The 17022-nt window shown below is 41.0% G+C and overlaps 1 protein-coding gene across 1 annotated transcript in view; it reads left to right on the top strand.

The window, feature by feature from the left end:
- Positions 1-16799, top strand: part of MARCHF11 (membrane associated ring-CH-type finger 11) — a gene marked incomplete at its 5' end in the record, with an annotated part of 79676 nt that extends 62877 nt beyond the window's left edge. Inside the window, one exon of the mRNA XM_081132348.1 lies at positions 16321-16799. Coding sequence (XP_080988474.1) covers positions 16321-16643 — 323 coding nt within the window. The 3' untranslated portion in view covers positions 16644-16799. The remainder of the gene's footprint in view (positions 1-16320) is intronic.
- Between the last annotated feature and the right edge of the window lie 223 nt (positions 16800-17022).

Raw genomic sequence — 17022 nt, 5'->3', positions numbered from 1 at the left:
TAATGGCTCTTGCTAACGTTTCAAAGTAATTCATATGTCTGCTAATTAAGTGTAGACAGTGACAAACAAAGTAGATTACATTGATTCTACCTCAAATACCCCTGACAGAAAGCCTTTGAATCAGAGTAGAGTGAAAAGCTGGTTTATAGCTTTGACCCCAATTTGCTCAGCTTAGTTTAATAAATATTTATTGAGAACTTTCTATGTGTCAGACAGTGCGATAGAAGCTGAGAATAAAAATAAGAGTCAGTCACTTTCCTGCCCCCAAGGAGCTTCCAGCCCACAGGCAGGACAGGCATCTAAGTAACTAGAACGCAGTGAGACATGCACAGGATGGAAGTACGCACAGGACAGTAGTTGGACAAAGCTGGAGAGATTAATACTGGGGTGTTGTATGCAGGGAGTGGATAGATTCAGGCAATTTCATGGGGAAGTGAGAGCCAAGCAGGCTGACGGATGAGCAGATGCTTGGCAAGTGAGGAGAGATGGCCCCTTTGTCACTGTTGGAAGTAAGATTGGCTTGCCGTTCAGAGGGCTTTAAAGTAGTTGAAAACATTCCTACATTCCTGTTTATCCAAGCTTTTCAAACTTGTTTATGCCTCAATGAGGAGGAGCAGATTGGCAGCTTCATAAGTGTTCTTTTTAAATAATAATTCTGAAAAATCTATAGATCGTTCCACAATCAAAAGATGTTAGAATCCAGCCAGTGTATGTCATGTTTAGGAAGGGATTCTTATTGGATTGTTAAATAGAAGTGTAAAGATTTGTAGAAAATTTATTTACTTGGGAAATTTATTTATTTCCAGACACAGTGGATTTCTTTTTGCTTTTATTCATTGTTAATAGGTTTTCTGCCTTTCCAAGACCCAATTTCTTTTTACTGTTCAATTTTGAATTCTCCCAAGGGTCTAGGCACTCCTAGAGTTGAAATACCTAACTCAGGGCTGACTAATGGAACTTTCTACAGTGATGAAAAAATTGTGTATCAGTGCTGTCTAGTACTATAGACACTGGCTACATTTGGCTATTGAGCACTTGAAATATGGTTAGTGAGAATGAGAAACTGAATATTAAACTTAATGTTATTTAAATTAATTTAAGTTTAACGTAAATAGCCACATGTAGCTAGCGGCTACCATATTGGACAGAAGTCTGGATGATGGAATGGTAAATGCATAAGGATTTGATTAACAAGTTTCACCAAGTCTATATAAATAGGTCATGTTTCCTAAATGATGAAGACACTGTTCCGTGAGAGGTAAATAAAGTGAAAATGAGTCCCAGAGGATTGAGAGAAGGAAGGGGCTAAAGGTGAGAGGATAGTGGTCAAGAAGCAGACGGAGAGCCATAAGAGGGAGGCGTGCCTTATGGAAATGGAGGTATAAAGAGAGAAAGTTTTATATTATATTTGGAGAGCTCTTTTAAATATTTAAATAGATGGCATTTAGACTATCGTTGTGCACCAGGGAAACTAATATAAAGGATTTAAAACACCCAGATGTTGTAGCCCAGGGGTAGTAATCTAGGGAGAAGTAATAACCAAAGTAGACTCATGTAGGCTCCCTCCGAAGAAGATTTGGACAGTGGACAAAGGAAGGTTAGCGAACTCAGAAATGAAGAGGAAATGCTGGCAGATGGCACTGGGTACAGCATCTGCTTCTTAACTTTGTACTTTGCACATTGAGAAAATAGAAGGCTCTCACTTCTATTGGTCTTCTGATTCAAAGCAAGTTTGGGCCCCAAGAGGAATATGTTTATTAATGACTCAAAGACTAAGAGATGGCCATAAAGACAGGGAGTCATTTGATTCACTTGCCTCTGAAAAGGGAGGGCAGTTACAAAGCCATTTAGTGTCTCATAGAATAGAGGTGAGTTCAGTTTCTTGTAGAAGTAACAAACTAAAACTAAAACCCCTTTATGTTATCAGGGTTCCCAAAATAGAGATAGCAGTGCTTATACCTAATCTCATTAACACTATAAAGTGGTGCCAAGTCCATGTCTGGAAAATGTTTTGATCTTCCCTGAGATACTAAGGGAAGGAACTAATTAATTATGGTTACAAAATTTAAAAACTTGGATTACTTTTGTTCTTTTAAAATTTTTTCTTAATTATCCATGCAAATATATGCATATTCAAATTAAAAAACACCTTTGTATTTATAATTGTGAAATACAGAAAGTTTAAAACAGACCATTTTACTCACCTGCTCGATTATGTCAGTCCATTTGAAGAAACATCCCCTCCCGACACTGTGTTGCATATCCTCCAGATCTTTTTCATTAGGTTAACATGCATGTGGGCACCGAGACATTTATGTATTTTATTTTTCATATAAGCAGGAGTAAAACTATTCATATCATTGAACAAATAGTCATGTTCATTCAACAATAAGACCTCGAGCTCTTTTCGCATTAGAACAGATGTACATGATTTACTTAAATTTTCTTCCTTTGCTGGATATTTTTGCCAGTAGGAGCCATGCTGCAAAGGACATCCTTTTGTGCATTTCTGTAGGCCAGATTCCAAGGAGTGGGAAGTCTGGTTTGAGGAATAAGCACGTTAACACTTTGTACCCTAAAAAGGCTTTACCAATTTATACCGCCCCCCACCCCCAGAATACGAGAGTTCCAGTTTTCCCACACCTTGACCAGCATGGCTATCACTTTTTGACACTGCAATTGGGAGTTGGGCCTATACTTCACACCATTAGAGTGGCTTTCTTAACGTCCATTCTATAACTGTTTAAGTCTGTGGGGCAATTTTATCTAAGAAAATCAGAGTGGCCACACTGGGTCATGCCGATATGCAGCTCGTCCTGCCTGGTGTCTTTCGGGATGCCAGGGATGTGATGTGCAGGGACATAGACTGATGATCTGTGGTGTAAACAGGCCACTTATTCTTTCTGAAAAATGAAATCCGGCAGGGGTGATTGAAATCAAGGATCACCGCCTCTCGCAAACCCTGCCCTCCCCCGCACCCTTAGGAGCTTTGGGCCAGTTTCTTCTATTATACTGTTAACACTGAGGGGATTTTACTCTTCAATCTGTCTTTTTTTTTCTTCCATGTAGAAAGTGCTTCCTGAAATTGCTTTAAGAAAAATTGCTTCTCTCTGTCACTTGGCTCTGTGGCTAAAGTACTGATTTTGTTATTGCTTGTTTTCTGTGTTTTTCTATTTCTCAAATCAAAGCATGAGCATGCAGAACAGAGGACACACACACACACACACACACACACACACACACACACACAGTTTTCCCATCAGGAACCAAAACTATTTCTCAGGGCTCTCTTAAAATAATTGAAATAAAGTATAATATGATTGTTTACGCTCTTTCAAGAGAATGCTGCAGAGATTAGGTAGTTTAAAAAAATAACCCAAGATATACCAGAATGAGTATCACATCAAAATATCTTCTCCTTACTGCACCAAATCTAGTCAATATGGAAAAAATGCTCCTCTGTGGAAAGGCCATACTCTCCAAAATAAAGTTGTATTTTGAATCTAAATAATTTTTTAAAAATTCATGTAAATTTTATTACTATTGTTATAGCCCTTTTGAAAATCTGTTTTTTGTGGTTGGTAATATATCTAGCTAAAGCAACTTGAAAGCCTGTACACACAGGAAAACTATTTAGAGTTCCCAGTTGGTAACTTTTACTCACATTTCATTATAGAACTTCAGAGCAATAAATAAACACAACATATTCCTACAGTTTCTAGACTGGTGATTATCAGGCATATGTTTACGTTTTTAAAAGCCAAGGTAATATTTCTCTCTTGCTTTTGATATTGCTTCACTTTGCTATTTTTTTCTCTCCCGGCAAAGCAGCTAAAAGAAACACCTTATTTAACATTTCATTGACATGAAACTTAAAACGTACATTTTCTGATTCTTTGACAGTACAAGAGGAAAGGTAAAGAAGTTTCACAAATAATTTTAGGATAATCAAAGTCTCTGTTACCACAAATGAGTTCTTGCCATTGAGGGTGACCAGTCGTCTTGTCTATTTAATGCCAGGGTTGCTTCATCCTAAAATGGTGTTTTGGGGTCATCTTCCTTCCTGTGGCTCACTTTCAACAAGTATAAAGCAGTTAGCTTAAGCAAAGCATAATTAAGAAAGTAAATCAACTAAGGAAAAAAAATTCTAATGCATTCCAAGCAAAGTATAAATGACTTTTAGATTCTCTCCTGTTCAAAATTTTCCATAGTCTCTGGCACTTCTCATTCAGCATGATTCAGAAATTGACAATATTTCCTAAAGTATTTTAGATAAAAAACACATTTACTGAAAGAGTTCAAAAGAGATTAGCATTGGAGTTGAAATGCTGTAATTTAAAGCAGAAAAAAAAAAAAATGAGTTGGCTGGAGAGCACAGAAGAGCCTCCAGTTCCTGCGTAGCCACACAGGGTTGTCAACCACGTAGATGAATGTGCTTGAAAGAGCAATGGTCGGCAAGGTCTGCAAAATATACAACCCTTGGGTCGTTGTAGAGAGATAGCATTTTTTAAGCTGCAAAATATTTATAGATAAATATAAAATTATCAAATCATTCCAAGTGAAATTGTAAAATTACCAAGAGAATATGCATGTTGACCACAATTTTTAGGGCCTGCTCAGCCTCTGCCCTGCACAGAGGTGTTTGAGGATGTCTGATAGAGTAAGCCCTTTCCTCGCCTTCCTTAAGGACAGCTGGGACCACAGAATCCAGTGTAATGATTGGACACGAGCCATCTCTACATTGAAAATACTTTCCCTGCGGGGGAGTAGAGACAATAGCTGTCAGCTCCCATCACCCCCACACCTGCCCCACCCCATTCAAAATTGTCAGCAAGTTTAGTTCTAATACTTCAAATCTGTGTACAGTAGATTTTTTAAAATCACAAAACGTTGGAAGCCCAGATCCAACCTTCCATCACACTCCACACCCTCCCACCTCAACAACCACCACCACCACCAAGTCTGGGATCTGAGCACTGAGATCACTCAGGAAAACAGCTTTGAATATCAACAGGTCAGCATTCAGCCACAGAGAGGGGAGCAGAAAGCTGTGTAAGTGGGAGGTTGGCACTTTGCATTCCAGTGCAAGAAGGTGTATTGCAGAAGGTGTTGCCCTTGTCTCATGAGTGTCATGGGAAGCACTAATGTAGATAAGTCTGCATGAATCATAGGCATGTGAAAAATAAACAAACTCAAACACTATTTGGTAAAATAACTAGGAAAGTTGATTTGCCCAGTGTTTCCTTGTTGAATCTTTCTGTCATTATTTTCATCTTGACGTAAGAAGGCTACTAGCCACTTCTGTTCCAGGAAATGCTTCCATTTCCTGATCTATAATTTGATCAGAAACGTACATCCATTCAGTGCTACAATTTGGCTACTTAGGAGACCTTTTCACAACTGCTAGTTAGTGCAGGGTGGACAGAAACCTTCTTCCACTATGGCCCAGAGCCCTTCTGGGTTTCCCTTTAAAGTTCCTCCCAGGCTGGGACTGAGTTGTGAGGTTGGCTATGCTGGTGGGGTCTGTCACCCCCACAGCCCTGACTGTTACCAGAGTCGCATGATCTACTAGCTTGTTTGGAATGATTTCTTAGAGTAGAATTCCTTTACAAGCACAGATCATTATTTCCCAATTTCAGAATATCTTAGTGTGCTTCTTGCCGCAGGAAATGCCACAACTTCACTTACAGAAAGATTCTGATGCAACGCAAGCAGGAGTCTGCTGTCCAGCACCAGCCCCAGCCTCGGGTCCTTTATATTTCTAATTTCTGAGCACATCCTGGTCAGGCCCTTTGGAGGGAGAGGCAGAGTGACCCTTTGTAATTCAAAATTCTTAGGAAACAAATTTTTATCCTTTACATGTTTTGAGAAGTAGGCTGTTATTATCTCTTTACTCTGGAGGTACAAATTATAGGCTTTTGTATACCTTAGTCATAGTGATCTTTACCAATTTCTCTAAATATTATCATCATAGTTAATTTTTAGTGATATTGCTGCCTTTAAAACCCAGGAAATAAAATAGAAGGGAACTTGTTTTGCTACTTGCCCTTCATGGTCTCTCAAAGCTAATTAACTCTTCAAGTCTCCTCCGGGGAGAAAACCCAACCCAACACCTTTCCTTTCATTTGACCTTGTAAAGTTCAAGTTCTTTTAGAGAAATATCAGCATAACTGGTAGAGCAGCTGACAAAATACATTGTTACTGTTGATTTCCATTTCCTCCACAGGACATAGTGTGACTCTTTGAGCCATCTCTCTCAATTGGGGGCAGTTTAGCCAAAGAGGTGTCAGTCATCTATTGACTATTTATGGTGTCAAAATTCTGGGGTACAGAATAGAGATATAAATAGCACAGGGATGTTCTTGTACAGCTCATGATCTAAGAATTACATACTGAAATGGTTGAAAAACATCAAAAGAAAAATATTATTTTGTGACACATGAGAGTTATATTAAATATAAATTTTAGTGCCCATAAATAAAGTTTTACTGGAATACAGACATATCCATTCTTATGTTGTCAGTGAGTAATTGCAACCTTTGAGAGACCATAATGTCACGTACCTAAAATATTTTCTATCTGGCCCTTTGCAGAAATGATTTGTCTAGCCCTGGAAAATAACATGCCTCCTGTTCTCCAGCTGCTGGAGAGAGAGAGAGTCAGGGAAATAAGCAATTCAATTACAACATGGAAAGTTCCAGGAGGTAAATATGGGGACGGTTAACTAAGAGTCAGCAGTCTATGGGGAAGAAGAAGTCTTGAGCTAACTTTTAAAGATCAGCAAGGGGGTCAGAGAGAGGCAACTGTCTGGACTTGTCAACACGTGAAAACGTAATATTTTTAAGAAATTATGTGATTTGGTGTGGTAAGAACTAAAGACCCTTGTTGGCGAGTTGCAGTGAGCGAATAAGTCCTGATCAGCTCGAGGGCCCCTGTGGTGGAGCTTTGGAGTCGGGGAACCAAGCTGTGAAAGCTCAGGGACCCTGAGGGTGGTCTGTTGCACCCACTGATCAGCTTGATATTGAAGAAAAGGCCTTGATAGCCAGGGGATGTGGAAGGGGGAGGGGTGAGGTGGCCACATTGGAGAAGGTAAAAAAGATATTATAATATCGTGATTAGGCCTGCATTAAGACTGGGGGTGGGCAGCTGCTAGACTATTAGACTATTAAAAGAGGCCAGTTAGGAGACATGGTGATCAATTCAGTGGTGGTAGGGTGGAGTTGGCGGAGTAAGGGAGAGGGGCCATCAGATGTGATTCATAGAGGCTGATCCATAGGACAGAAAGATAAGTTCCTTTGAACACTTTCTTTTCTGGAGAGTCTCAGTGGATATGGCCAGTAGGCAGTTGCATTTAGGAGTCTGGAGCTCAGGATAGAAATTTGAGCTAGAGATTTATCTCTGGCGGCCAAAACCAGTGTGTCGGCAAGGGAAAGTGATTCGGGTGAGATGAGCGGCAGTTTGAGAAACACAGAGAGACTCGAGAAGACAGAGAGGAGCGTGACCCGTGAGGAAAGGGGGGTCAGGCGGGGTGAGCAGGAACTTCAGGGAGGAGGGCCCGCGGCCGGGAGCGCCAGACGCCGCGTGGAGAGCAGGTGAGACAGCCTCAGTGCGTTCGCTGGGCTTGTCAGTGTGGCGGCTGGGTGGACGGACACAGGGTTGCAGCAGGCTGAGCGGCTGGGACAGGCGGGAGAGAGCTCAGAATATGTCACGAGTCTCAGCTGAAGGAGGGCAGAATCGAGAGGGGGTGTGGATTTGAGAAAAGTTCCATGTTTTAATGGTAGAGTTAGGCATGGGGAAATGCTGAGAAGAAAGACCCAGAAGAAATCAGAAAATTGAAGACGCAGATGGGAAGGGACAGCTTGGTGTCCCTGAGAACACAGAGACGAACCCAGCATTACAAGGGAAGGCTTTGGTTTGCCTTGCACAGGAGGGACCTGGTGCCCCTGAGGCAGGCAGGCGAGAGGAGACAGTGGCACAGCTAGAGATGGCTGCATTTGCTGTCCCAGGAGAATAAACGGAAGGGACTCCTTGCAAAATACCTCGTTTCTCAGTCAAGTAGGGAGTTTGGCCATCTGCTGAGACAGAGAAGGCTCAGTGTGGGGAAAGGAGCCTGAGGGGAGCCGCAAGGGCTTTGGGAGAGGAAGCTAAGCCAAGAGATGCCACTGGGCATGGTTGAGTGCCCTCCCGAGGCGAGAGCAGGGGTGGCCCCAGTCCACAGGGCTGTGGGGCTATGCTTTTTAACCCAGTCAGGGTGAAGTGTAGGTGCAGAGTGGTGAAATGGCGAGACCCGGCTACGATGGAGTTTTGTATGCAGAGTTGCTGGAAGACAGCGGCAGGATCAACCTTGCCTTCAGCCTCCAGTTGTGGGACAGTGATTACAGGATGTGTTTCTCAGCTCCTGGGAAGGAACCACAGCCAGAGAGAAGCTGGCTGAGCGAGGAGAGAGACTACGCAATCCAGGGGCTCAAAGTCTTCAGGAGGTGGGACAGGATACACTGAAATAAAGTGAGAGGCATTGGAGGTGGTGGTAGTCAGCAGTGCAATGGGTGGTGGTTTCAGAGCTTGTAGTTGGAATGGTTTCTAGAAGGGCAAGTTCTGGGCTAGAGTGAAGGAGGAACAGCAGAGGTCAAGGGTTAGGCACACCAGGTTGTGGCTGGGTCATCTACATGGACCTGAAGTGTGTGGGTCTAGGAAGCCAAGGACATCCAACAGTCAGGGGACACACCATCTGTGATCATGGAGAGCAGTTGAGAGGTCAGGAGACGACAGTTTTGTGGCCTCCCTTGGTATGCAGGCATGCACATACATGTGTGTGAGTGCGTGTGCAACTTTGTTCTGTCACACACACATACACACAACACATTATCAACATCATCACCTCCTCCCAGTGGCGCCTTCATCTCTAGTCTTGGAGTGTCCATCTGTTTGTCTCTGACATCACAATATTACTCTAACACTTCATGGAATAATACTTGAGATCTCCCTTTGTTTTAATAGCAGTCACAACTTAAGTCAATTCTTGTCGTCCTGTAAGTTCCAGGAGTGGCTAGTCTCTCATTTCCTCTCACTGAGTAGAGATTTATTGAATTCCTACAGGAACCCTACGCCTACTGTGTATCAGACATTGAAGAAGGCACAGGGTCCCTGTCCTCAGGGAGCACACAGCTGATGAAGGTCACGGGCATATAAACACATTGTTCCAATATAGGTAATAAGTAAAACAGTGCAGGTATTTCTTGTGTGGAGCGGTAGAAGGTAGAGGGGAGTGATTAATTTTGAGTAAGTCAGAGAAAAAATGAGAGCGTCTGGATCTTGGAGCATGTTTAATACCTCATTGTGCAAATGTAAGAGAATGCTCCTTTCAGGGAATTCTCTGACCTGTGCTTTTGTCTCAGGTTTGCTAAAAAGATGGAATTAGCAGGATTTAGTGCGAGAGGACAGAGGAATCTAGGTGATTCCCAGGTTTCAGCTGATTGGACTTGGGGAATGGTTATTAACTGAAATAAGGATGGCAGGCCAAGAAGCAACTCCATCCTATGTCAGGACCTTTCAGAAGAGGGCGTGCTTCTCTCACTGCCGGTTAGTAAAAGATTGTGCTCCTTATTGGAATTTGGCTTTGCCATCTTGTTCTGTTCCCAGTCGGTGATGTTACCAGCATTAAAGATGCAGCACAAACGTGCTCTTTGCATCAGGCTGATGACTGCAGATTTCACTGAGCAGAGAGGAGAACAGAGAGAGTGGCAGTGTCATAGGACAATGACCCATGAATTTTCCTTTGTGTGCTCTCGAGAAACAGTCATGTAGGGTCTTCACTCTTCAATAATCATTCCTTCATGTGCACCGTGATCTATTTTGGGGGTGGGGTGGGTTAGATCATCAATATTTGGAAATTAGCCAGCCTCTAGTGCCAGAGATTTTCATGTCATGGAAAGTTTCTGAATAATGTGTTTTCCTTATGTTTTTTATGTGTGCAGATTTTGTTACTTATGGTTTGAGTGTTGAGACTGTAAGCTTTGAGCTCTCAAGACCAGTCTGCCATTCTCAACTTGGTTCTGTGAATGTATATCTAAAATTTATATTCAACAATAGAAAAATCAACCCATCTTTTATAGATGTAAGTGTATTTTATGTGGGATTTGCTTTACATTAATTGTTCAGATATGGGCAACATTAGAAATATGTATTCACAAAAATTCCTGTATGTTATCAGGACATTGTAGTTCCCAGAGACCTGCCTTTTAAGTTGTCAGTTTGCTGTAGCTTTGTTTTTTGTGAACTTAGTGACTTCTGTGATGACATAGGTATTACTTTCAGTCTTTAGCTCTCTAAGTTTTATATTTTTGCATTGCTTTTTTTTGTTTTTGTTTTTTTCTGTAAGCTCCATCCATAGTTTAGTCCAACAGAAAACATTCAGTATGCATAGCAACAATGACATGATTATTTCAAGATTCATGTTGACAAGATTCAACAATGGAGGAGTGACTTTTAAAGTGATCACCTCTACACTCACATCTAAGTTTCCATGACTGTTGGGCATTTAAATTTGGGGTAGGCTGGGAAAATGTGCCAGGGGAATTCATGCACTTTATTATATTCTAGCAAAGATGATTGCCGCAAAAGGTATCTTAGACCAAATCTCATTTAGTTAACCCTCTTTTGTGTAAACATGCCATGTAGGGATGAAAATTAAGATGTCAAAAGCAGGGCCACTTTATGAGACTGACTCTAAAATCTAAACTGTGTTTAAAGAGAATCAAATAGGACCCAAAGTCACCATTCTTTTGGTGCACATTGGCTTCTTAGAATGACACTGAGTTATATTGATAGAGTTAGTTATGTGCAAATGTCAGAGAGAAAGGGAGAGAAGGAGTAATCTTGGCAAGGGAGAGTAGTAACATTTAATCTAAAAATCTTGGATATTTTTACAATCAAGAGCCTTTTCTGGCCAAATATCCGCTGTGAGGTGCTAGCTCTTTAGCTTTCTGAAAGATTGTTTTGATTGAACAGTACGCAGGGCTTAAGCCTGTGCTTCTCTGTGGTCTCATCAGGGCCTTGCACTTCTTGGGAAGGCTCAGGGTGAGTGCAGCTCACCAGATGAAGCTCTCAGCTCTTACAGTGTTGCCTTCAAATAAAGCTCCCCCACCCCTTTGCTCTCATGTGGGAGAGGAGGGAAGAGAGGGGCTGTTTCATTGGCAGTCCTAGAGATATAACAGTAGCAGTGCCACACAGGATGTTAAAAATGGCAACTAATTGTGTAACTTTGCCCAAACCACAGTCTTCAGAACTTGGTTTACTCATAATTTAAATGAGTATTATATAGTTTATCTATGAGGGCTGTTTTAGCTTGTTTGAGCTACTAAAATAAAATACCATGCACTGGGTGGCTTAAACAACAAACATTTATTTCTTACAGTTCTAGAGACTAGGAAGCCTAGGGTCAAGGTGCTGGCATATTCAGTGTTTGGTGAGGGCTCTCATCTTGATTTACAGGTGACTGTCTTCCCAGTATGTCCTCACATGGCCTTTTCTTGGTGTATGCACACAACACAGAGAAAACTCGTGTTTCTTCCACTTTTGATACGGGCATTAATCCCATCATGAGGTCCCTTCCCTTATGACATATAACCCTCATTGTCGATTAGGGCTTCAACGTGAATTTTAGGGAGATACATACATTTAGTTGATAGCAGCACCTCTTTTAGTTGGTGACCATTTTATGACTAGGAGAGACTGCCTCATGTTGGACATTTAGCATGAGTAGGACTATAGTACTCAAGGTTTGCTTATAGACGAACTTGAGCTTTAATTTCAGCTCTGATTCATGACATTGGACAAGTTCAGCCTCGGTAGGTCTTAGTTTCCTCAACCGTGAAATTGTTCAATTGTAGTTTCTATTTGTAAAGTTGCCATCAAAATGAAATGAAAATCATGCATGTAAAGCATGTAGCACAGTGCTTGGATCTCAAAATATGCTTTTGATAACAATTTGGCTTTTAAATTATGAAAATAACCAAGCTTATTTGGACAAAAGCAGAGACTGGTAACACAAGAAATAAAATGGTTTGACCAGTGCTTTGGTTGTTAATATAAAAATTTGTACTTAATCAAAAACTTTGGAAGTCTCTGTTAATTATAACGCACCATGTGTCCTATGTTAAAATAAAGATAGACATATGGTGTGTGTGTGTGTATGCATGTGCATGCACAGGTGTGTGAACATGTGTACCTGATAGTCTGCCCCATCATTTCTTTGGATAATTAGCTCATTTTCAACTGCCATATCAGAATTTCAGCTAACACATGACTTCCAAATTTGGGATATATTTTACCTACATAAACACTTTGCTTTTATTTCAGTGAAACCAGAAACTATTTAGCCCTGCTTTGTTTTAAAAGGTTATTCCCTAACAAAAGTGTTCTTTTGCACATTGACAAGGGGGTGTTCCAATTAAATGTTACTGGCAAGAAAGTGATAAAAACCAACCACACAGAGCTCAACTCTTAAAACCCCAAATTCCCGTGAATCATACCTTGTTGATATCCATGCCATTAATAATGTAACAAGTGTCCTAAAATATTTAATACTTACATTTTATAGAAAGTATTGATTTTCCCTTCAGGTTTGGTGACTCAGATGAAAAAGTAAATTTAAGACTGTTCTCAGTGTGACCTAAAATGTCAAGGTGATAAATTCTTGTTAAGGCTTAACTTGAATTACTCAGAGAGTGACAGGTACTGGAGGAAGAGAGCTCCCCCGTTATGAAACCAGAGGGGACCGAGCAACAGTTGTAAGGGATGGCAGTATGATTTTTAGTGGCTGGTTTTTCTAACACATGAATGAGTGCTTACTCCTGGATTTCAAAGATCACAGTAGTCATGTCTTCTCATAACCACAAGGACAGAAAGCATTGGCTACAGCTCCAGGATATATAAATAAGAAAGAGGAAAATCCACATTACAGTGGACAACCTTGGGGGTGAGATGGGCTTCCTCATACTTTAGTAAAATTTAAGCTTCTAGAGGGCAAGGAGTAATTCTGACTGCTCCTGGGGAATAAAACCATCTAACCCTAACCGGTTTGGCTCAGTGGTTAGAGTGTCGGCCTGTGGACTGAAAAGTCCCAGGTTCGATTCCAGCCAAGTGCACAGACCTTGGCTGCAGGCTCAGTCCCCCGCCCCAGGCGGGGCACGTGCGGGAGGTATCCAGTCGATGTGTCTCTTTCACACTGGTGTTTCTCTCTCTCTCTCCCTTCCACTCTCTCTGAAAGCAATGGAAAAATATCCTCGGGTGAAGATTAAAAACAAACGAACAAACAAAAAACACACAATCTAAGCGATTCATAACTTGAAATGCAATTAAGAAGCAGCACATGGAGCTGGGAATTTAAGAGGGCTGTGTCTTCATGCAAACTTCCAGTAGATCTCTCTCTTTAAATTTGGTTCAAAATATTCTATAAAGACCTGTGGGATTTATTTCTGCATACTGGGTAGATTTATGTATTCAGAAAAGGGCTACCAGGAGTGTATGCCCAGAAAGTGACTTTAAGCTCTAGCAAATGATCTGATTTTTGGCCTTTCAGAGGAAATCAATAAAGAAAAAAGAGTAGGATTCTGTAAAATGAGTGGTTTTCCCTGGTAAAGCTGTCCCCGCATACAGTACTTATCCTCACTGAACCTGCCGAAAGCTGTAATGGTTCTGTGATTAGTTTGAATGAATGATCCTCACCACATAGATTCACTATTGATTTTTTAAAAATTAATAATAATATCTTGTATTTATATAGTAACCATCTCTGAGGAAACCATCTGAGTGCTTTATAGTTGATGAATTCCAATTTATCTTCATACTGTTCTGCTGAGTGTGTAGATTAGATATTCCAATTGCATTTTAAGGAGGAAAAATGGAACCAGAAAAGTTAAATCATTGGCCACAGAACTTTCAGAGAGCTAATAATAGAACCATCCATTAAAATCTGGTAGTCTTGGCTTCTCATTCTAGCTGTTTCCCAAAATCATCTGATCAGTTGGGTCAACTCCAGTTGTTCCTTAGGAAAAAGAAGTTGATCATAACAATGATTTGAAATTGCTGTGATTAACAGAGATTTAGTTTTCTCATTGTTTTGGTGGATAATAGCTGGGTTGAAGACATTCTTATTTATTAGACCATACCCACTTTTAGTGACCTATGATAATATCTTTGGAATGCTGTTATGTCACATGTATCCAAAATTGATCTGGCAAGGGAGTGATGTAAAACTTAAATTCTGCTGTTAGGTACGTGTGGTTTTCCATGGGCTGGGTTCTCTGTCACCTATCTGGCATTGCTTTAGCTGAAAACAAATCATGAAATAATCTCCCAACAAAAAGATATTTAAAACCCTTACTCACTGAACTCATTCTTTCAATTCTCTCTTCCTCCAGCTTTAAAAACATGGGGCTCTGATTTCCCCCCTTTGGATTACAGTTCCTGTTCATTTTTCCTCCGATGAGCTTACTACTTTGTCCCTCTGTGTTCTCCTTACTGCTACTGCTCTGCTCCTCACATTTATGTGGGTAACCTCCTTACTGTCTCTCCTATTTCACCTGTCTACTCCTCAGTCCATCTTAGCTCAATTTTCCACATTTTCTGTGATTTTTGAAATTATGAATTATTCAGTCACACAAGAAATATACAGAATAACATGTGGAACATCCATACCCCCAGCACCCAGCTTAAACAAGTTCGACATTAGAGATGCAGTTGGAAGCCTTGTGAAGCCTCTCCCTGATCTCACTTCACTTTCCCTCCCCACTGCTGTGAATTTAAAGGCTGTGATTCTCATGGAGGTTTTTACACTTTTATTCACCGTATATATCTGTGCCATAAAATGTATGTGACTTCTTTAATCACTTATTTCTGAAACTTTCATTTTTTTTCATGTGGCTTTGAGATTTCCACTGCTGTTTGAAGGTGTGTCCCTATTAGTGCCTGTGGCTGTTTCCTTCTTTCCCATTGTGGAAGTCCTTTGGATCCACAGACCACAAGCTGTCTGTTCTTCTAAGGACTGACATTGAGATTGTGGTGATTTTTCCCCTCCTGAAATACAAAAAAATATGTAAATAAACATTTCGAACATGCTTCCTTGTTCATATTTATGAGACTTTCTTGAGGACATATACTCAAGATTTTAAGTGCTGGGGAGGTGGGGTCTACCCATTTTCAAATTTACTGTTAAAAAATGGTTGTCACCAGATGCATTCTACTTACGTGCCATATTCCATCTAAAAAGAGAGCTCCTTGGCCCCTCCACCGGCTTTCGATGGCATTTCAGCCACCTGAAAGAGGAGAGCGCCTCCTCACTTTTCTGTCTGAAGGACACCCGGCCCCACCAGGACCCCTTTTGGTGAGGGGGCCACACATTGCGAAGCTCTTGACTGCATGCTGTGGCGGGACCTTGGACGGACGGAAGCCATGAAGCCATGTGGCAGGGCACCGTATCTGACTCACTGAATGCTAGTTTGTGGCCTCTGAGGTTCTTGTACCACCTAGTTTATTTTCCCGGGACTCCGTCTCAGAAATGGTAAATCATCCAGTTCACTGTGCAGCAGCGAAGAGCAAGGACCCTGGAACCGGCTTCCCTGGGCCTGAACTGCTGCTCCGCTGCTACTCGCTGTCTCTTGAGCAAGTTCCCTACCATGCCTGGGCCTTGGTGTTCTTGTTGTGAAATGGAGGACATGCTCGTAATTATTTCATAAGGCTGTGGAGAGAACCAAGTGAGACAATATACATAAAGCTTTCACATAGGTGCTTACTAAATTCTTGTTGAATTGTGTGGAGAGTAAAGATAACAAGAAGTTGTATCACACCTCCTTGTGTGTCAGGCGTTGTTATAGGAACTGGGAAGCTGGCATTGACCTTAATATCTGTCTCTTTCCCAAAATTAAGTTGCCAGCTGGGACCAAGCCCATATACATTGTTTGGCTCAAGAAATACATGTTAAATACATGCTGAATGAACAAACGAACCTAATGTTCCTCCCAAGGCAATGAAATGCCCACGGTATGTTCTGAGCTATAACGAAGCAAGTAAATTATATCCGCAAACCTATGCTCTCTGCATGGAAGTGGATTCTTAATCTTTGAGTATTGATTGTTCCCATGTAATATGCTTAGTTGTTTGCCATTAGCCAAAATATTTGAGTAGTCAGAATACCATATTTTTAAAGAGGATGAGTAACAGAGATTTGACTATTTCTTTAATTCCTTAATTGCGTACAAAATAACACTCCCAACTTTTGATTATGACTAGTCTTTTGAAATTGATTGTTTTCTTGAATTTTAGGTCTCATTGTCCATGAAGGAGCAGCAGTTTACAGAGTGTTTAAGCGCTGGCGAGCTGTTAACTTACACTGGGATGTATTAAATTATGACAAAGCCACAGACATCGAAGAAAGTAGTCGGGGAGAGTCTTCTACAAGCAGGACTTTATGGTTGCCGTTGACGGCGCTGCGGAACAGGAACTTAGTCCACCCCACGCAGCTAACCTCCCCTAGGTTTCAGTGTGGCTACGTATTATTACACCTGTTCAACCGAATGAGGCCCCACGAAGATCTGTCAGAAGATAACAGCTCAGGAGAAGTTGTGATGAGAGTGACTTCAGTGTGACAAGAGTATCTGATGGCGCAGTGGGGACCACCCTGCACATTTAGGAATGTAATTGCAATGAATGGCAAAACCATAACACTTCTAAAAACACATCTATGAACTTTTTAAAGTTTATGCTTTTTATATGAACATTTGAATTGCAAATACATTTTTCTGAAAAAAAAAAAGTCCTCTTGTTGTTTGCTTTCTGATTTATCACACATTTTATAAGTTGATACTTGAAATCATTATACATATAATTTAACTCTACTTGGCTAAAAGAATGATGAAAGTTATCCTTGAGTCCAAAACTATTTTTTTCTTGCTTGTTTTAAATATATTTTTATCAAACTTTGTGCTCCCTGTGTAATTTTTCAGACATGCTACGAGCGGGGGAGAG

The sequence above is a fragment of the Miniopterus schreibersii genome, assembly GCF_964146895.1.
Source record: "Miniopterus schreibersii genome assembly, chromosome: 3".
In the NCBI taxonomy this organism is placed as follows: domain Eukaryota; kingdom Metazoa; phylum Chordata; class Mammalia; order Chiroptera; family Miniopteridae; genus Miniopterus; species Miniopterus schreibersii.
This window is presented reverse-complemented; position numbering and strand designations above follow the sequence as displayed.